Raw genomic sequence first — 22,298 nt, forward strand, 5'->3', positions numbered from 1 at the left:
TTTTTCTGCCTTGTGATATGTCCAAACCCTAACCCTAACCCTAAAATCAGGCAGCCCAAACCCTAAAATTGGGTGTAGCAAGTATTGAATGGAAGAGCAGGAGAGAATGCCCCATCAAATTCAGCCCCAAACTCCCAATTTTTGCTGATTAATGTCGGCCCAGCCATATGCAGAAAACTGTTGAACATAGGCCTCAATACGGAGGCTTACCTCTTCAGCCGGCACCCTTTCATGGATAGGCACCCCTCCATTGAATACTCGCATCCCTTCGTGGATTTTCCCCAGCTGGTTGCCCGTTGAGAAGCACACGGCGATTTGCTATTTTTTTTATTTAAAAAAAAACAAACAAACATAATATAACCACACCCAAAGGTTATGGGTCTAAGGTTCTAAGTTGCCATGTATACAAGGTTAAAAAAAAAAAACCAACTTTATGGGCTCCCTCACAAACCGGCGCCAACAACTGATCGTGCAGTTTTTAGCCTGCGCCACCCTGCACATGGTTTTCAGCGTGTGCCTGCTTGCAGCTGCCTCCTTCCTTGTCGGCTTCAGCCCGCCTCAGGCCCTTGGCCCTTCATCGTGTGCTTCCTGCTGTCCCCTCCCTTCGCTTGGACCAGCCGCTTCCCGTTGAAGACTTTCGTATGATTGCCAGCCACCATCTCCTTGGTGCTTCTCCTACAACAACAACATTATTTATGGCAATCTTCTTCAGGGACCAATATCACTTTTTACGGGTTTAAGAGCACCTCCCAGATCACGTGGACACACATTACCCTCTTCTCCGACGGCTTATGGCAGAGGAAACCTATGAATTCAATTATTTACAGGATACACCCTCACAATCCATAGTGCCCTCTCCTACCCGTGTTTCCCCACCAGTCTCTGCCCCTGTTCCAGTGAGTGCGCCCCCCTCTTTACAGCCCACTCATTACCGTGTTCAGATAGTCACACCGACTTCTCACCTCCGAGAGTTCGATGCGTGGGTGATCCGTGTTCGTACTTCTGCACAATATCTTGATCATTAGTGTTTTATGCTGCTCAGGCGTCATCCTTATTTGGGCGCTATCCTTCCCGAGTGCAGCATTATTTTTCATGAATATTGCACCTATTCTGAGAACGTTTATCCGTCTTCGTTCACGGTGCGCCCTTCTACACCAGATTATACACCTTTGACACCAGTAGCTGCCTCTACCTCTGTACCTTCTTCTACACCAAATTATACACCTTTGACACCAGTAGCTGCCTCTACCCTTGTACCTTCTTCTCTAGTAGCAGACTCTCGTGCAAGTCCAGTCCTAGAGGATTGCCCTCATTATACTGGATGGTCCATAGCCGCTCCACCAACACGTAGCCTCTCCTCACGGGATTTCCAGATGCCGCACCCTCCAGCCAATGGTTCTTACTAGAGCCCAACGGCGTCATCAACAACAAAAACCCCAAGAGTCTCGTCACCCTGAAGCCTCTACATTAGCATCTTCTCTCATGGCTAAACCTGTTGACATACCGGCTCCTCCAGAATGGCAGCAAGCTTTGCAGCAACTTCAACAGCAGTTCCAATAGCAACTCCTGGCGTCCATGGCATCCTTGGCTTCACAGATCCAGCAGCTCCACACGGATCGCCACTCCCACACGAGTTCTGTACCAGCAGCAGATGTTTCAGCAATAGTACCAGCAAACGAAGACGTCATTCCTTTCGAAGTAGAAGGTGACGACCTTAAAACACTGTATAGTCTTTTACAAGCCAGTAAAACAAAGAAATTGGAAATTAAACCCTTGAATCTTATGGTGGTCAGCGCAACAAGTGCATCTTAGACCAATGGCTCTACAAATTGCGGTTATACTTTGAAACCATGACTCTTTCCGATTCCAAAAAGGTGATTTTTGCGGTATCCCTCCTCAAAGACACTGCTTTATTGTGGTGGCAACGACGACAGCACGGCGGAAAATCGGTTACAACGTGGAAAAAATTCGAGCGAGTCCTCTGTAAGCAATTCATACTTGCCAATGCGGATTTCCAAGCCTGTACTCGCTTACGCCATTTGGACCAAAATGGTTCCTTGGTCTCTTATATCTCCCAGTTCACCAACTTGATACTGGAGATTGACTCCTTGTCCCCAGCAGATGAACTCCATGCCTTCGTTGAAGGTCTTAACCCCACACTGCGTGCCGATGTTTAGAAATATAATCCTGTCGATCTTGCCGATGCCATACGTTACGCCGAGCACGTTGCAGACATTAGAGCGCGTTACAGACATTAATCCTCGAAATTCGGCCTCTTCCGGTCGAGCTAATGCCTTTCAGAAAGCCAATGGGTCTCATATGAACCGAGATAGTCGAAGAGAATCTTTTGGCCCTTCTACCTCCCGGCCTAATCCCCAATGGAAGAATTCTCAACATCCTCGTTGATTAGAAGGATCAACCTCTTTTCAGTCCCGACGTCCTCAGTCCTTCCAACCATGCAGTTCGGATCGTGGACGGGACCAAGGACGTGACCAATCTCGCAATCCTCGGCGTTCCACTGTCCCCTTCTGGATGGGATCAACAAAAGAGAGGATTGTGCACAATTAGCAATGGACCTCATGAAACCAGCCTTAAGAAATCTGACGGGCGGTGAAACAAACACTCGCACATAAAACACTTCATCACCCATGAGAACCTGGAAAAAGAAACAAACAGGGGAGCTAGAGTGCTCTTGCAAATAGTACAAGGACACCGATTGGCCCCAAAACGCAGTGGGGCCCCTTGCGGTATTTCTTTACTTGATTAAAGTTTGAGTACAAAGTACAACTTGTCGAATCCTCTTCCCCTCCAGGACGAAGAGCAACACAGATCTCTTCCAAGAACATCATCCTGTGCATATGTAGCTTGATCCTCTGCATCCTAATCTCGTAAACAAAACCTGCTTGTTGCGAAGAGAGAGAGAGAGAGAGAGACCCCTTGGCTGTTAGCCCCTCGGTGCCTCCTTCAGCTCGCCTTCTTCAAGAGAGATAGAGAGAGACCCGTGCTGGGCTGCTTCCACACATGCAGCCGCCTGCACCCGCCCGACTGCCCGGCTGGCTATAGTGAGTCTCCCGTCTGACTCCCGCTTGGCCTCTCGTTGCTGCCTGGTCTTCCATACGTGAGGCCTCCCACCAGAAGCCTGCCTGATTGCCCGACTGGCAGCAGCCCATAGGTGTAGTCGCCTGGTCGCTTGCCTGTAGCCCTTGTGCAGCAGTCACCGCCTGGAGCCCTTGTGTTGCAGCAGCAGCCGCCGCCTGGAGCCCTATGTGCACAGCAGCAGCCGTAGCCGCCTGGAGCCCTATGTGCGCAGCAACAGTCGTAGCCGCCTGGAGCCCTATGTGCGCAGCAACACCTGCTCTGGCCCATGTGGAGCAGCACCTGTCGTGGCCCTTGCACAGCAGTACACGTGAAACCGATCCCATCAAGTGGGAATAGACTCCGTTGGACACCCACACGCGTAATAGCACAACTTAATATCACAATTTGAAAATGGACAACTTAATAATAACTTGAAATCGAAATGAAATGGAATGAGAAAAATGGACACCAACACTGGGGCCGGAACGGGCCGACCCCCCCCTCAATATATAATATATTATTGGGAGTATTTAACAAATACAATGCTCCATGGGTTCCAAGAACCAAATGATGTCCATGTACAAATGAATACAGTACCAAACAAAAGGCTCGAAGTAGATGTTCGAAGGAGAGCGACCACTTGAGTGGTCCAGTCTCTACGGTCCTGTGCCTTCACTGGACTCCGCGGAGAGCGCCCCACTGGTGTTCCAGCACCACGCACAAACAGGCGCTCCCGTACTAATGCCTGGCTCTCCCGATCTCAGCACCTTTGGACCGTGGTTCTCCAAGAGCTTGGACTACCCGGCACCGAACGGGTGTTAGCCGTAGGGAGAATTCCTTATCAGATTTATCACAAAGTACTTTACTTAAATCTGAAAATTCACTTACTTGTAGATGGAAAACCAATACCCAGATGTATCTGTCTGTGTGCAGCCATGAGTGGAGCAACCTCTTGAAGAGAAGGGGAAGGAGCTGCCTGTGTTGAAGGTGTAGCCACTGGAAGATGGGAGATGCCACCTATGGAAAAGAGCCGCAATCGCCTGCAAAGGAGTTCCACCATCTGCTGTCTAGGACAAGACACAGCCGCCTGTAGTGGAGGAGGAGAAGGCGTAGCCGCCTATGGAGAGGATGAGCAACCTGTAGAAGATGGAGAAGTGGCCGCTTGTTTGCAGAGCACAGCCGCTGGCCGCCTAGCTGTAGGAGCACCGCTGCTGGAGATGAGCACACAGCCACCTTGTCGAGAACAGCCTGTAGTAGACTGAAGGAGCAGCGCCTGTAGGAGATATAATACCTGGCTGCAGCCTGTGCAGCTGCCTGCTGTGTAGTGGGCAGCCCACTGGATAACCAGCGCAGCCACTAGCAGATGGTGCAGCTGCCGGCAGAGGGTACAGCCGTTTGTAGGACAGAAGCAGCCTAAGGGGTTGCAGAAACGCAACTTGTTCAGTAGCCGCCTGGGAGTACATGCGCAGCCAGTTCAGCAGCTGCCTGGTGGGAGAACATGCGCAGCCAGTTCAGCAGCTGCTTGGTGGGAGAACATGCGCAGCCAGTTCAGCAGTTGCCTGGGTGCCTCGAGGAGGAGCAAACTGAAGGATGAAGCGTACAGCCTGAAGCGGAGGAGATGTTCGCTCCTTTTTACGTTAGAGGTGGTGGCTCCTTTTTGTAAAGGTTGGAGAGGGAGTTACACGACTAGAGTTGGCTGGCTCCCCATGTTTGCATGGTGGCGGCTAGTTCCATGGTGGTGTGGGTACACCCCCATACACACACAAGTCAAGTGTGGCTCCCCACCTTGGCCCCTAAGTGGGTGCCCACTTTTAAGTGAATGTGAACATATAACCTTATAAAATGAAAGGTTAGAGAATAAAGTATTAAACCAACATGTGCAATATACTTACCACCTGTTCACACGCAACAAAACTCGTCAGAAGACAGAGCAAACTTCACGACTCACTGGCAGGCGTCCCCGCTTAGTAAGTGACACGTCAAACAGGCAAACACAAAAATACAAGTCATGCGAAAATAGTTTCAAACATGCAAAACATGAGTGCATGTGCAAATAGTATCATGGACATACCTCCCGTTCATGGAACAAGTACAAAATATCTGTCGGCACAAAAATGGCACGACATAAAACATAAATCGCGGTCTTCCTATGGAGTGACAGTCCCATAGGTAAAACACAGTTCCAGGCACGAGCCTCCCTATGGAGTGACAGTCCCATAGGCAAGACGGGGCACGAATACTGGCTCTTCCATGGCGTGACAATCCCATGGATAGAACACAGTCCAGGTCATACACGGGTGGCACCAGTCTGGCTCCCGTCCATGTCAAGCAAAAATACTGGCCTCTTTACATGAGACACTGGCCTGGCCTCAAGTGAACGAGACACAAAAACTGGAGATGGAGAAAACCAAGATATCATCAAAGAATACTCCTGTGAATTTGCGATGGGGTCGGAATATCCTATCCATCATACGATTAAACGTGTGGCAGGAGCATTGGTGAGACCAAAAGGCATTACCAAAAATTCATATAATCCAAAGGCTGTCCTGAATGCAGTTTTATGGACATCTTGTGGTACCACTCGTATTTGGTGATAACCACTCTTCAAATCAAGTCGGCTGAAGCAAGCCGAACCATCAAGCTTATCCAAAATGTCATCAATACGCGGAATTGGGAATCTGTTCTTGATGGTAAGCTTATTTAAAGCTCTATAGTCCACACACATGCGGAATGAGCCGTCCTTCTTTTGAACAAGAAATACAGGAGAGCAATAAGGTGAGGAACTGGGCTGAACCAAACCTTTATCTAAAAGCTCATTTACCTGCTTCATGATCTCTTCTTGTTGTGCAGCACTCACTCGGTATGCGGGTTTGTTAGGAGGAGAACTACCTGGCACAAGATCTATGCGATGATCTTCGGGCGTTTGGGGAGGTAATTCACCTGGCAATGAATCAGCAAAACAGTCATTGAATGCATGAAGAAAATTCAGCCTATCATTAGTCATAGCATCCACATTTTGATGACTTGGTACAATGCTATCACGAACAAAAACCAAGTACGCAGAAAGACTCTTTTTCATTGCTTTATTAATTTGGATGTGTGATACAAGTGGGATGGAATCCCCTTCTTTGCCAGCATTAATGAAATGCATGCGGCCTTTATGCATAAAAGAAATCATATTGGTCTTGTACTCTTTGCGGGGCTCAAGCCTATGATGCCATGGCTTGCCCAACAATACATCACATCCATTTAGTGGTGCAACTAAGAAATGTTCATTATCAAGGTAGCCCTGGATATGTATGCGCAACTTCCCTATCAATGGGGTAACTTGCACCTCTTTACCAACAAATGCAGCTGCGGCTTCAATCTGAGGTCCCATGTTCTCAACCTCAATACCCAATGCAGCTTTCGTTTGCATAGAGATGAAGTTATCGGTTGCACAGTCATCAAACATGAATAGGGCGGGCTAATCCTTGATTTGTCCCCAAGCCTTGCATACCATTCGCTCTTTTGCATCATGATTTGTATTTCCTTGCACATCAGGAACTGCATGTACATTAGCCTTGGTCTGCTTGTCCTCATGCTTTGGTTTGCGGTCAGGGCATTGTCGAAACATGTGGTCTTTGCTACCACAAGAAAAGCATTTTCCCTCCTTGGCATATTGCTCTCTTTGCTCTGGGGTCAAGCCGAATTTGTTTTTCTTTGGGCCCTGATCTTTAGATGTGGTATTTTCAGCTTTACCACCCGTGTGGGTCTCCCGGAAGTTCTTTTTATGTGACTGTCCACCTTTTTGCAGATTTGAGACAGCCTTGTCTTTCCCCTTTGAACCGCCTTGATCCTGCTTAATTTTGGGCCCTGATCTTTAGATGTGGTATTTTCAGCTTTACCACCCTTGTGGGTCTCCCGGAAGTTCTTTTTATGTGGCTGTCCACCTTTTTGCAGATTTGGGACAGCCTTGTCTTTCCCCTTTGAACCGCCTTGATCCTGCTTAATTTTGAGCACCAATTGCTCCGTAGCAAGAGCAGAAGCTGTGAGCTGTTGCAAAGTATGTTTCGGGTGCAATTCAATGCCCGAACGATATGCTGGCTGCAGTCTTGAGCGAAACTTTCTCTTTCGTTCATCCTCCGTGATTTGCATAAAAGGAGTTACCTCCAGCAACACTTTCCAGAACTTGTTGACATACTGTTGCACGCTTTCATTATCTCTTTGCTCAAGTCTGTCCCACTTTTGGGTGAGAGTTTGCTCCGCATTTGGTGGCAAAAACTGAGCATAGAATCGGTCCTTAAATTCCTCCCAGGTACAAATGGGGTCCTTGGTGATCTTTTTAGTGATCCACCAATGAGCAGCGGTCCCTTTCAAAAACATGCTAGCATGGCGTACTTTTGACTTCTCAATGAAGTCCTCATCGCTAAAAGCAATGTCAAACTGTGCCACAAATGCTAACACTTTGGAAGCATCATGCTCTCCATGAAAAACATCAAACTTAACAGATTTGTCACCTGCTTTAAATTCCTTGAGCTTCCTGGCATGAGGCTCATAGTATTCTCTTTTTCTTTTCCCCTTATCCAATGGGGCAGCCCTATCTGCATGGGCTCCATGGGCCATCATAGAAGTTTCATGAAGCACGGTGGCATGTGCTCCACGAACTTGAGAATCAGATGCATGTGCCTTTCTTGCATAAGGCAATGTCTCTCCATGAGACAATTCAGTGGGCAAAGCTCTTCTAGTTGCAGACCTATCACCCCTACCATGGGATACATGTCTTGAATGCATGTGACCTTCATGCCCTCCATGAGCACTAGCATACATATACCTGTCAGGCTTTGTGCCTTGTGGGGAAGATGCATGACGAGAGGTGACTGTCACCTCTTCCTTTTGCATAAAAGACCTCAACCTTTGAGATACGGGATCTCCATGCTTCAAGCGAGGTGGATTTCTGAATTTCAGCTCTCCGTTGTCCCCCTCTTTGATGTCACCTTTGTGGAGGAGGTAGGCAAGTGCCAACTCCCTTGGCTTCTTGTCCACTTCCCGTGCCATGGACTCAAAAGCTACATCTACCATTGCATCAGCTTTCCTAGCTTCAATGGCACTTTGCACATGGGGATCTTCATGCAAAAATTTTAACTCTTGCTCTTGTGCCTGCAAAAGCTTTCTCATATGTTCCATTTCAGCCCTCATTGCATCAGGCTCTTCTTCTAGCATGACTGTCTTTCCTTGAGACAGTTGACCCTTTGATTCACTATCATTTACCCTTTCAAGGGGCTTGTGTCTTCCTTGCAGAGCATCAAAACCACGAGAGACACTAGATGGACCCCTCGAATTAGGCACTTCCAAAAGGGTTGCCTTGGCTGTCCGTTGTGTTAAGTGTACTAGAAGCGGGGTGTCCAATACACAGGTTCGTTTCCCCACTAGGAAGAGGGAAACAACCGTGCTCTGATACCAATGAAATCGATCCCGTCAAGTGGGAATAGACTCCGTTGGACACCCACACGCGTAATAGTACAACTTAATATCACAATTTGAAAATGGACAACTTAATAACAACTTGAAATTGAAATGAAATGGAATGAGAAAAATGGACACCAGCACTGGGGCCGGGACGGGCCGACCCCCCCCTCAATATATAATATATTATTGGGAGTATTTAACAAATACAATGCTCCATGGGTTCCAAGAACCAGATGATGTCCATGTACAAATGAATATAGTACCAAACAAAAGGCTCGAAGTAGATGTTCGAAGCAGAGCGACCACTTGAGTGGTCCAGTCTCTATGGTCCTGTGCCTTCACTGGACTCCGCGGAGAGCGCCCCACTGGTGTTCCAGGACCATGCACAAACAGGCACTCCCGTACTAACGCCTGGCTCTCCCGATCTCAGCACCTTTGGACCGTGGTTCTCCAAGAGCTTGGACTACCCGGCACCGAACGGGTGTTAGCCGTAGGGAGAATTCCTTATCAGATTTATCACAAAGTACTTTACTTAAATCTGAAAATTCACTTACTTGTAGATGGAAAACCAATACCCAGATGTATCTGTCTGTGTGCAGCCATGAATGGAGGACACCAAGACACAGCAACCTCTTGAAGAGAAGGGGAAGGAGCTACCTGTGTTGAAGGTGTAGCCACTTGAAGATGGGAGATGCCACCTATGGAAAAGAGGCGCAATCGCCTGCAAAGGAGTTCCACCATCTGCTGTGCAGGACAAGACACAGCCGCCTGCAGTGGAGGAGGAGAAGGCGTAGCCGCCTATGGAGAGGATGAGCAGCCTGTAGAAGATGGAGAAGTGGCCGCTTGTTTGCAGAGCACAGCCGCTGGCCGCCTAGCTGTAGGAGAACCGCTGCTGAAGATGAGCACACAGCCGCCTTGTTGAGAACAGATGGAGGCGCCTGCAGCAGTAGACAGAAGGAGCAGCGCCTGTAGGAGATATAATACCTGGCTGCAGCCTGCGCAGCTGCCTGATGTGTAGTGGGGAGCCCACTGGATAACCAGCGCAGCCACCAGCAGATGGTGCAGCTACCGGCAGAGGGTACAGCCGTCTGCAGGACAGAAGCAGCCTAAGGGGTTGCAGAAATGCAACCTGTTCAGTAGCCGCCTGGGAGTACATGCGCAGCCAGTTCAGCAGCCGCCTGGGAGAACATGCGCAGCCAGTTCAGCAGTTGCCTGGGTGCCTCGAGGAGGAGCAGACTGAAGGATGAAGCGTACAGCCTGAAGCGGAGGAGATGTTCGCTCCTTTTTACGTTAAGAGGTGGTGGCTCCTTTTTGTAAAGGTTGGAGAGGGAGTTGCACGACTAGAGTTGGCTGGCTCCCCATGTTTGCATGTGGGCGGCCAGTTCCATGGTGGTGTGGGTAGGTGACCATGCACCCACCCCCACACACACACAAGTCAAGTGTGGCTCCCCACCTTGGCCCCTAAGTGGGTGCCCACTTATAAGTGAATGTGAACATATAACCTTATAAAATGAAAGGTTAGAGAATAAAGTATTAAACCAACATGTGCAATACACTTACCACCTGTTCACACGCAACAAAACTCGTCAGAAGACAGAGCAAACTTCACGACTCACTGGCAGGCGTCCCCGCTCAGGAAGTGACGTGTCAAACAGGCAAACACAAAAATACAAGTCATGCGAAAATAGTTTCAAACATGCAAAACATGAGTGCATGTGCAAATAGTATCATGGACATACCTCCCGTTCATGGAACAAGTACAAAATATCTGTCGGCACAAAAATGGCACGACATAAAACATAAATCTCGGTCTTCCTATGGAGTGACAGTCCCATAGGTAAAACACAGTTGCAGGCACGAGCCTCCCTATGGAGTGACAGTCCCATAGGCAAGACAGGGCACGAATACTGGCTCTTCCATGGCGTGACAATCCCATGGATAGAACACAGTCCAGGTCATACACGGGTGGCACCAGTCTGGTTCCCGTCCATATGACACCTTCTTGCTAACACACGGGTGGCACCAGTCTGGCTCCCGTCCATGTCAAGCAAAAATACTGGCCTCGTCACATGAGACGCTGGCCTGGCCTCAAGTGAACGAGACACAAAAACTGGAGATGGACCAAATGGTCGGCCAATTGGTGACAACACGCCGCCTATAGCTCTTGCGCAGCTGCCTGGACACCCGCCTGGTAGCCCGCCTATACCAAGCGTAGCCACTTGGTAGCCGCGTGGAAAAATACGGGGAGTGAGGAAAAATGATAAAACATCTATACAGGGCAGGCACACCCACAAGAGTAGCCCTGGTGTATAAAAATAGATAGGAGATGACTTCTAACAAATACATCCCTCATGGGCCGCTGTGACATGGTGCTCAAGGTGGTAAAACTGAGTTGGCGAGAGAAGGTCGTGCGATGATGGGAGATGATGGCCCGGATCCTCTTGTGGTGGCATGGTCGTGGGCGAGGGCCATGGGGTCTAGGGCATCGAGCTCTGCAGCATAACTCAGTGGCTCTGTCGAGTGTCACACCTCTCGGTCAAGCTCCTGCACTAGCCTGTGGTTTGGGTATGATGGGTGGATCGGCCCTCAGAGTGCTGGTATGGAAGAAGTCGGTGAGAGCTCTCTGTGCTCGTCCTTGAGCAAGTACAGCTGATCTGGATCTCACTAAGGACTCCGTGTGTCTACAGATCTCTAGAAGAAAAAGTCCCAGGCATCTCTGATCCGGGAAGTCCATGATCCTGGAAAGTGGTCCAAACCCAGCTCGGAAGAGGCAATGGAACCTGCCCTCAATCTCATAGTATATAGGGCATCGGCACATGTAATGATCCTCTGTCTCGGGCTCTGTGTGACAGAGCTGGCATATCCTGTCCTTTGGTGCGGTCGCCCTAGGCTCGTATCTGGCAGTCTCCACTCTCAGCTGGTGGGACGAGGTGCGGATCTGGCCAATCGCACATCTCACCCCAAAGGATAGGATGTAGTGTGGGCAGATGATGAACCCATCCTTTGTCAGGCATAGGAGGTGATCTCTGTAGAAGGCCATCTTCATCCCCAGTGGATGACTAGGTGAATTCCATGTCCTCTGAGTATCCACTTTGACAATGTCCTTCCCGATAACCCTGTTCCGCTCTGTGCGGGTGAGAGCAAATGACTGGGCCTCTATGCTGTGCCGGGGGGAGTGCCTCCATCTGCATACCGTGCATGCAAAACCAAGTGCCTACCTGTGCATACCAACACTCTGTATCTCCCTCAAGTGTCAATTGTCTCGAGGACTCCAGGGCTAGCCGGGGGTATCTATCAAGTGGAAGCTCCCATAGCTTGTGCCAATATGTCACTGTTTGGAATAGAGCATGTGTCACTATTGGTGCAGCTCCCATCTCTGCCCGCACAATCTCATGTGGCACTGATGGCTTACTCCTAATCATGCGCGAGATCATCGCCACTAGGGGCCTCTGCATCGGCTTCCACCCATCATATACCTCCTCTGTATTTGTCTCGGCCGGCTCTCTCCTCTCTCTCCTCCTGTGGTATAAGCTGGGACCCCAGATGGTGGCACCATACAGTAGTGCAGGTGTAACTAGAGTATCAAATAGCCACAGCTTCGTCCTTGGCTCTTGAAACTGTATCTGTGAACATTGCCTCTCTAGCGAGCCAAGGGCTGCATATCCCCTCATCAATCTAGCTTTGGCCGCCTTCCGCATCGAGAACTGAGGTCCACCAAGAGTGATGCCAAGGTATACATATGAGGTAACATACTCCACAGGCTCTCCACTGTACTGCAGATCTACTTATCCATCATGAGGAGGTGTTAAAGATCATGACCTTGGTCTTTCCAAGGTTCACAGTGAGGTCCCGGTCCTCGCAAAAGGCCCGTAATGCATCCAAATGCCTCTGTAGCCCCTTTGGTGAATCAGAAATAAGAACAATATCATCCGTATACAAGAGGATCGGTATCAAGACTTCTGCCAAATGTGCTCCGGTCCTCCCTGTCTGTCTATGTAATCCGAGATCTTGTCAATGTATAGACCAAATAGAGTAGGAGACAAGGGGCAGCCCTGCTTCACCCCGATAGTGCTCTGTATGATCTCTGAGTCACCTCCTGGAGCCCGTACTCTGCCTGTGACCGACTCATAGAGTGTAATGATCCCCCACAGCATCTCTGCTGGCACTCCCATATCTTGCAGCCTTCTCATCAGTCTGGCCCATGGGGCGGTATCAAAAGCTTTGCGGAAATCCACAAAGCAGCAGTATATCCGATGCCCGTGAGCTCTCCCCTCCTCAATGATCCCCCGTAGTGTAAAGATACGATCTAGTTGGAGTGCCCTCTCCTGAAGCCTGCTTGCCCTGGTGCTCTGAGTCTCTGCTCCTCGGACCATCTACTAAGCTCATTCTCCAAAATCGAACCGTAAATCTTGGTCAAGGTGTGACCAATCATGATAGTCCTGTAGTTGTTGGGGTCCATGGGGTCACCTGCTTTCAAGATAGGTACAATAGTATTCGATGACCAGCTAACGGGGAAGCCCTCACATAAAGCCCTGTTAAACATGTGAACCAGTAAAGGGGTTAGTGTGTCCCTAGTATGGGAGAAATGCTCGGTAAGGAGTCCATCATGATCCTGTGCTCTCCCAGTCTGCATCCTGTCAATAGCATCTCTCACCATGCTGAGGTGAAAGAAGGAAGAGTGTGGGGGAGGAGGTTCGGGTGGATGGGGGAGAGGTGGCTGCTCGGGGGCATGGTAGAGAGAGGTGGCATAGGTGTGCCAGGTGCTGGGTGAAGTAATCGGAGTCGAAAGGTGATGATCCTAGAAGATCCTCCAGGCCTCCTTATAGTCCCTTCCAAGAAATAGCTGGTGTAGCTCCTGCTCGAGCCTGGCTAGGTAGGCTCTCTTCTTTCTCCATGTGAGACGTCGAAAGATCACTTGCGCAATGTCAACACTGTAGAAACAATCCCGCTGCAAGGGAAAACAGCATAAAAGGCATCTCCAGTAGACATCACACAAGAGAAAGCGTCTAGCATAGACCAGCATAAGGGTCAACAAGCATAAGTGACCATGAGGCATCACCAACTGCATGTGGGCAAGTAGAATCCCCCCCTGAAATGCATCGCCAGACAATGCATACCATGGAGTACAGACTATAAAGCATAGTCATCAAAAGCAATGGCATCAGAAGACATCTCTGCAGGCAATGAAGATGTAAGTGTCAAGGCTGACACATGTGTAGCCAAATTGGCCTGATCTGCACCTGTGGAAGAAGATGCCAACTTCGTCTTTTTTTCACTCTCAATATGCTTCTTGCATTCCTCTATGGTGTGCCCTGTTTTCCTGCAATAGTTACAACGCTTTTTCTTTTCAGGCTTGTCCTCTGTCTTGGGAGGATTCGATGGGCTAGGTTTAGGCCGAGATCTATTCCCACGAAAAGGAGGAGCCATTGCTGACTCAGCAGACATCATGTTGTTCTTGTTGGAACGAGATTGCTCTTCACTGAGCAAGAGAGTCACAAGGTTGTCAAAAGTGACCGCATTAGGTGCATTGCCAGCCGACAACCGCAAAGTGGTGCCAAATGCCTGATAAGAGTCAGGCAAGTTGGGCAAAACTGTTTGAACAAGGTCCCCTGATTGGGTGTGACCGTGCTCTGCTCGCTGAAGCTGTCGCCTCCACCCCTGCTCGAGTCGCCTGCTCGCACCCCCCCTCCCCACCCTTGTGACTGCCTTCCCCGCCTGCTCGCACCTCCCCCTCTCGCATGGTTTCGACCCAGCAGCGGCCGAGCAGGGAGAGTGCGTATTCCATGTCACAGTTTGCTTTCCTAGACTCCGCCCGCGAGTACCTTCCGCTCCTTTCTAGGATAGGATCATTGGTGGGCTCGGTGCTTGAGACTGGCCCCACAGCAGCTTCAGTGGTGGCTAGAGCTTCTAGCCTGCCTTCGGTCAGAGTTTTGGTTCCTGACATCTCCTCCCTTCCGAAGGTCATTCAGTTACCTAGGATAGGGGGGGGATGGATCAATCAGAGAGTGGAGTTTTCGGGGCTCCCGAACCAGTGTTTCATATGTAGGCAGGTCGGCCACCTGGCCAAGGCCTGCCCTCGCAGGAGACCCCGACCCTCACCGCAGCAGCAGACCATCGATGGCCTGCCCACAGATGTGGCTCGGCAGGCAGCCTCCGGGACACCTGCTCAGCCCACAGAGACCTCGGATTGGCAGCCTGGACATGGGTGCCGTAGAGGGAGACAGACACCGCAGCATGCCCAGAGACCGATGCCCAGAGACCGACGCAGCAGCAGCCACAACCTCAGCATCACTGGGTTCCCGTGAGGAACAGCTTTGCTCCCCTCCAAGAGGAGATCCCAGAGCAAACTGCGGATCAGGAGATGCCAACACCCCCCCCTCGCCCCCACCCCTCCCTCCCCCTTCCCCTTCCCCTTCCCCTTCCCCTTCCCCTTCCCCTTCCCCTCCCCCGTCCCCCCCTCTTGCCTCGCTTCCACCTTCGCCTCCTCTCGTTCCCGCTCCCGCTTTCTCAGCGGCTCCTTCCCCACCCCCTTCTCCCCCCCCTCCTCCCCCTCCGCTCGCTTCAGCTTCCCGGGAGGCATTGGCAGTACCCTGGTACTCACCTGCAGTCCGGCGGGCACTGAGCACCGACCTTGCTCGAGCACCGCAGAGGAGACCTACCATGCCGATTCGTGCTTCACGGATATCCTCTATCTGCAGTCGGCTGAGTAGTCTCGACACTAGACAGCGCTCGGAGGCTTTCGACTACTCCTTCACACGCCTCTTTGGAGCGGAGGGCCCCCATGAGCCAGCACCCATCAGAGTTCATGTGGTGATACTCCCGGCTCGAGGGGAGGAGGCACTTGATTCAGCGGTGGCCTTCTCCTTCCCTCTCTGCGGCACTAGTGACCGGGAGTGGACTCTGGATCTTGCTCTTAGTATTTTGAAGACTCAGGCAGTTGAGTTTTCTCACCATGTGAGCGATCTGGAGATGACAGACGTGATAGGCCGACTCTGGGAGTTGGCACATTTCTTTGATACCGGGAGTGCGAATGCCTCCGGGACTCAACATTTGGTGGTTCGCATAGTGGCAGACCTAGCACGCGACCCTGGCTATGTATGCATACATGAGGTTGCTCTCTCTGAGCGGGAGGCAGTCGCCATGGGACACAGCCACTGGCGTCTGGTCTGAGACTCTTGTAGCACACCGGGTGGGCAGATTCGTAGCCGCTCGGATGGGGACTACTCTCCATCCAAGCCGCTTGCGAAGGCCCGCCGTATGGCTGAGACAGCCTCCACCTCAGCAGGTCATCCATGAGGATCATCTCATGGAATGTACAGGGCCTTGGCGGCGCACACTATGTACGTTATCGTGGTTGCTTGAGGCAGGAGCTTCAGAGATGCCTGGTTGGGGGCAGTATTGATATTCTGATGATGCAGGAGCACCATTTGAGTGAGTAGGATTCGGAGATATGGTTCAGTGATGCCTGGTAGATGGGACACATTTTGGTCTGCAGGTTTTGGCCCTTTGGGTGGGCAGGGAGGAGTATGTATGGTCATTGCAGATGTATGGGGGCAGGCCATTGTGGATCGCGGGGTCATTGTGCCTGGTAGAGCACAGTATGTTATTCTGAGGATGCACAATGAGCACTTTGGTGTGCTCAATGTCTATGCGCCCAACCATGCTAGTGCTAGAGCAGATTTCTGGACCCTTGTTACAGATGCATTGTCCGAGGCCGCACATTGGTGTGTCGGGGGAGACTTCAACATGCTTGAGGACCCGGCCGATAGGGTGGGAGGTAGTCATGTTACAGTGCACGGCACGGAGCTTGCAGCTTGGGAGCGATTTTGTATGACACTGCGGATCACTGATGCATGGCAGCATGAGGCTTTCTCCCGCTCTCAGGATAGTCTTAGTTTTTCTCGGTCGAAACGCCGGCAGGGAGGGACTAATCTATCACGGATTGATCGCTTCTATGTGGGCGACAGGTTCGGGGAGCGTGGTGGCTCCGTTGGCATTCTCGCTGGCACCTCTTTTTCAGACCATGCGCCAGTTATTTTGACACTTGAGGAGAGGACACGGGAGACCAGCTTGCAGTTGAGGATCCCAGAGAGGATACTTACAGATCCCAGTCTTTCTGAGGACATTGAGAGGATATGGCATGATAGCCAGAGCTCTAACCTGGATGCAGCAGGCGAGTGCGCCCAGGGACTCGTTGAGCTTAGCTCTTTTTTGCATGCTACAGCCTTGACACGGTTGGGACAGACATGAGAGCGGGAGCGTCGCTTGAGACGTAGCCTTGCTTCGCTCTAGTGTCTTCAGGAGCAGCTGCCTACATGTGAGTGGGTGGCAAACCAGTTGAGCCAGGCACGCCAGGAGGTTAGAGAGACAGAGGAGCAGAGACATGAGTTCTACTATCATCGCCAGGCCTCTCAGTGGACGCAGCTTGGTGATAGAGTGACTGGGAAGTTTTTTGAGATTACCGGACCCCGCCATGCTCGAGTAGGAATACGCCAGCTCAGGAGGCAGGACGGATCTTTAGCCACTGAGCCGGAGGAGATTAGAGCCATTGCCACTGAGTTCTATAGAGACTTGCTTTCACCGGAGCCAGCCACGGAGGCACGTGATGCTTGCAGACAGACTGTGTGGGCCCATGTGCAGAGGAGGGTCACAGACCATATGCGCACAGTTTTGGGTGAGCCCCTTTCAGAGGATGAGCTTGTTGAGGCTTTGAGGGTCCTTCCGCGCCATAGTTGCCCTGGGGAGGACGGATTGACGCCTGCCTTTTTTATGCGCTATTGGGACCTTTTGGGGCTCGGCCTCCGCAGGGGCTTTCAGTATGTTTTGGACACTGGGGTGATGCCGCAGAGCTTTTCAGAGGGCTTGATCTTTCTTATCCCCAAGGGGGAGGGAGTGTCAGATGATATTCGGCATTGGAGGCCTATTACGATCCTCAATACTGCCTACAAGGTCTTAGCAAAGGCCTTGAGTTTGAGGATCCAGCCCTTCCTTGGGGAGATGATTCATGCTACCCAGACAAAATTCGTCAAGGAGCGCAGTATCCTTGACAACATTTTCACCTTCTGGGAGGCAACGACCCGAGCTAGATTTCTCGGTGACTTGGTCGTGATGCTTCTTGATTTTGAGAAGGCATATGATAGAGTCGATTGGGGTTTCCTAGAGGGCACTAGGACGTTAGATCTGGGGCGGCGCTGGACAGAGTCGGCGCCAGATCTGGGGCGGGGTGGCGCTGATCTGGGGCTGGGCAAACTAGATCAGCAAATCTGGGGTGACGACGCACAGGCAAATGGTGCCAGATTTGGGGCAAGGCGGTGGCGGCGCAGGTACAATCGGCGGTGGCGGCGCAGGTACAGTCGACGGCGGCGGCGTGGTGCAGCTGAGGGCGGCGGTAGGGCAGTACAGTACGGACAGAGCGGCGGCGGCAGGGTGGCTGAAGGCAAAACCCTAACCCTAACCCTAATGCAGCAAAACCCTAATCCCCAGATGTGTGCAATAGGCTCAAGCTCTGACGGGCAGCAGGGGGCAAAGCCTAATGCTAACCCTAACCAAGCTCTGATACCAATGTTGGGTAGGAGGGAAGCTAGCCTGCACACAGACACACACACACACAACCTCAAGCACAGAGAAACGTGAGTGCCGGAAAAGATGTACTCAATAATGATATGAAATAAAGTACAAGTGAGTACTAAAAGACCTAGGGCAAAGTGCCCAACACACATAAGTGTGTTCACACGGGGAAAAAACCTATGTCCAGTCACAGGGAAAAAGTGCCCGTGAGTAAGTTGGTTTCACACCTGAACTAGCCAGGAGTGGACATGACCAACATGGGGATGATGGTGGGTTCTGTTGCTTCTTGGCAACCTCAATCTAGCTGCCCGCTTCTTCAACTTGTTTCTGTGTCTTCTTAATCACCTTGGCCCATGTGGTTGCCTCATTTGCCTTCTTCTCCTCTTGTTCCTGGAGGGTCTTCATTTGCTCTCTAAGTGTATTCAGCTCATCATTGAGGGATAGTTGAATTTCTCCTCCTTCGAATTGACTACGTACCCTCAAGGTCTCATTTTCCACTTTAAGGGTGGCGACTTGGGCCTCCAGCTCCGTGATTAGTGAGGTGTGGTGGCTGGTTTTTGTGTCCAACATTTGGACCATTTCCTCCTGCATCTTGCTTAGCTGAGTTGCCATGTCTGCCTTCCACCTATCCATCTCTGTGTCTCTTGAGCCCAAGTAGGAACACCCAGGCATCTTTGATCCTCAAACTCCATGACCCTGCGTAACGGCCCAAAACCCTCTCGGAAGAGAAAGAGAGAAAGAAAGAAAGAAAGATTTTATTAACGTCTTCCAAAAGACCGAACTTGGCCTATGAGACAAATCGGTGTACCTGTATGGGGTATCCTCTATCATCCCAACAAAATGAAAAAGTACTGAACTAAAAAGCTGAATCTGGGTGTGCAATAAGTACAATAAGTGGTGGAGGGGATGGAGCTCTACTACTAGGAGAATGCAAAGCTATATGCATGGAGTATACAATCATGATATGCAACCTAGCTAGCTTCATCCTGTACCATACTGGGGGTATAAAATGGTATACATCAATGAAGGGGGTGTCCACAGCTCCCTGAAGAACATGCCTGGGTGTGCTCTGAAGCGAGCCAGTCGCTCCGCACCCTCTCTGTGAAACTGAGCTCTGATCTCTCTCATCTCTCTCTGGTATAGGCGTGGTGTCTGAAAGCCAGGTGTCCTCTATCTCCTGTGCGGGTTCTGAGTGTCTTTGCTCTCTGGAGAGTAATTCCCTGCTGTGTAGGGGCTGGGAGTGGAATGGATCTCTGAAAAAATGTAGTAATCTGTGTCTGTCGTCCCCCCTTTGGAGCTGTCCGAGCGTGTAATGATGTCTCTCTGTGGCGCTGTATGTCTAGAATGAATCTCCCCAGTATGCGCTGGTCTGTTGCCTCAAAGATTTGGCGTAGGGAATGTGGCTCTCTGAATAAAATGGGATATCTCTCTCTGATGGCTGTATATGCTCGGCATCTGCATACATAATGCTCCTCACTCTCCACCTCCTCTCTGCACAATCTGCATACCCTCTCCTCTCAGGGGATCCGTGCTGCTCTGCTAGTCTCAATCTCCAATCGGTGTGATGAAACTCTAAGATCCTGTGCTACCACTCTCAGTCTCCCCTGTAGCTCTCGTCTGAATAGAACTGCTACTCCCCCCGACCCACTCGAGGTACCCTGGCGTGTGGTCCTCCTGTATGCTGACTCCCACTGGAATCCCTCTACTCGAGGTAGCCCTCTCTCTGGGCTACCTCTCTGCACAATCTACATATCCTCTCCTCTCGGGGGATCCGTGCTGCTCTGCTAGTCTCAATCTCCAATCGGTGTGATGAAACTCTAAGATCCTGTGCTACCACTCTCAGTCTCCCCTGTAGCTCCCGTCTGAATAGAACTGCTACTCCCCCCGACCCTCTCGAGGTACCCTGGCGTGTGGTCCTCCTGTATGCTGACTCCCACTAGAATCCCTCTACTCGAGGTAGCCCTCTCTCTGGGCTCTGATGTGTCTCTGTCAGAAGTATGATGTCTCTCCCCACCATAACATGCTCCAGTCATCCAAGCTGCACCCATAGTGAACCATTACAGTTAAGAGAAGCCCCAATCCCTTATTTAGCGAAGTCAATGAGACCAAAAGGTTACATCATATCCATGAGGTACATCATCTTGGGTACAAAATAGTAATAAAGAAAGATAACAAAAATCTAGAACTATAAAATCTGATCTAGGTACATGAGCAGAGAGCTCTCATATCACCCTAGAACATCCCTCATGGGCCGCTGTGACATGGTGCTCAAGGTGGTAAAACTGAGCTGGCGTGAGAAGGTCCTACGATGATGGGAGATGATGGCCCGGATCCTCCTGTGGTGGCGTGGCCATGGGTGAGGGCCATGGGGTCTGGGGCCTCGAGCTCTGCATAACTAAGTGGCTCTATCGAGTGTCACACCTCTCGGCCGAGCTCCTGCACTAGCCTGTGGTCCAGGTATGATGGGTGGATTGGCCCTCGGAGTGGTGGTATGGAAGAGAGAGATATTAAGCGTCTACCAAAGACCCAATGGGCCTATGAGACCAAAGTGATACAATAATGTCCATGGCATATCTCATGAGAGAGAGAGAGAGAGAGAGAGAGAGAGAGAGAGAAAAGAAAAGAAAAGGAAAGATATATTAACGTCTACGGAAGGCCAGATTGGCCTATGAGACAAATCTGTATACAAGAAGTCCATGTCCCGAGTATCATGGAAAGGAAAACTGAAATGAAAAGCTAATCTTAGTCATATGCAGCTCACTATGCAGTCACTGTCCAGCATGCTATAGATGTACAATCATGATAGGTGGTATACTACTAATTCCACCCAGTGGAGATGGTGGGGTGTAGTATATCATACATGTAGAGAGAGAGAGAGAGAGAGAGAGAGAGAGAGTTAATCTGTGACTAGTATGTTTGAAGGGGTCTCACAACAGCAGAGGATGAAAAGCTTTTGACTCTTGGGCAAGCCAAGATCAGTGGTATGAATGAAAAAAAAATTGTTTTGTAAATGAAGAACAGGATTATGCAGGAATGTTGTAGTCTCAATTCTTAGAAAACTGTGATTGTCACTATCTAGGGAGGCGTGATGAACAGTGGGGCATTGGTTTGGTATGGTTTGCCACTTATTCCTGGTTTATTTACAGACATGAGCAGTGACGCAGACACAAAGTTTTCCTATCCGTCATTACCAGAAATAAATGCTACTAACAGAAAGCATTGGCGCTTGGTGCGATGCCAGAATGGTGACTTCTCCAGTATTATACATCATGATCTTGTTGTTTTGAAGTTTACAGTCACATCAGTTAAGGAGTGCTTTCACAGTTTGGATTCTATGTATGTCACAGGATTGCGAATCTTTGAAGAGATATCAGATGATTTTGCAGTAAGCTTCCAAATCTCTTTCATTTTGTGCATTGAAAAGTTAAGGTTTTTGACATGTTATGGTTATCTATCAAGGTTTGCCTATTAAGGTGATGTATCTTTATGCACGAACTTGCACCTACTTTGGGTGGTGAAGATGTGAGCTTGGATGTCATAGCATGCAGTCTATGCTATTCATGATTTGAAGCTCAGTGAGTAGACTTCCATGACTTAAAATCACACTTTGGTTTTTTGTTATATTTGGGAAATAACATGAACCTTTATTCCTATATATATGTATATATATTTGCTGTATTAGGGGACATATGGATTCTTCATCCAAGCTGCAGTTAGCTGGTCTATCTCAATCCTTTTTATCTAAAGCGGTCCAATCTGCCCAACCACCTACCCCAATTGCGAGTGTGACTTTGTGTGTATGCGTGCATACACATTTTTTAGTTGTAGCCTTCATCATGGATGGGTCTGCCGGTCACCTCCAAAGAAGTGAGAAATTCTATTGATGGTTTATCTACGAAGATTTGTCTATCAAGGTGACTTATTTTTATGCACGAACCTTCACCTACTGTTGGTGGGCTCCGATGACGTGAGTGAGAATGTCATACAACTTAGTCTATGCTCTGCATGATAGAGTTGATGATTTCAAGTTTTGTGAGTAGACTCTCGTGGGAGAGTCAATATCACACTTTATCTTTTGTTAAATTTGGGAAATAACATGAATTTTTCATTAATAAATACTTCCTCTCTCTCCCTCTCTCTCTCTCTCTCTCTCTCTCTCTCTCTCTCTCCATTAAATTTTCGGAGCAAATCATCAGTACCACATG

General features: G+C 49.9%; 1 protein-coding gene across 4 annotated transcripts in view; it reads left to right on the forward strand.

Moving 5' to 3' along the window:
* Nucleotides 1-22,298, forward strand: part of LOC147622166 (protein ENHANCED DISEASE RESISTANCE 2-like) — a 90,368-nt gene that overhangs the window by 18,994 nt on the left and 49,076 nt on the right. For all 4 annotated transcript variants that reach the window (XR_015269657.1, XR_015269658.1, XM_086823266.1 and 1 more), the window contains exons 6-8: nucleotides 21,016-21,074; nucleotides 21,240-21,338; nucleotides 21,441-21,478. Coding sequence is in view for 2 of the 4 variants with exons in the window: in XM_086823266.1 (XP_086679392.1) it covers nucleotides 21,016-21,074; nucleotides 21,240-21,338; nucleotides 21,441-21,478 (196 nt within the window). In the remaining 2 variants the exon portion in view is untranslated. The remainder of the gene's footprint in view (nucleotides 1-21,015; nucleotides 21,075-21,239; nucleotides 21,339-21,440; nucleotides 21,479-22,298) is intronic.

The sequence above is a fragment of the Cibotium barometz genome, chromosome 29, assembly GCF_041138505.1.
Source record: "Cibotium barometz isolate CiBa-2024 chromosome 29, ASM4113850v1, whole genome shotgun sequence".
Classification (NCBI taxonomy): Eukaryota; Viridiplantae; Streptophyta; class Polypodiopsida; order Cyatheales; family Cibotiaceae; genus Cibotium; species Cibotium barometz.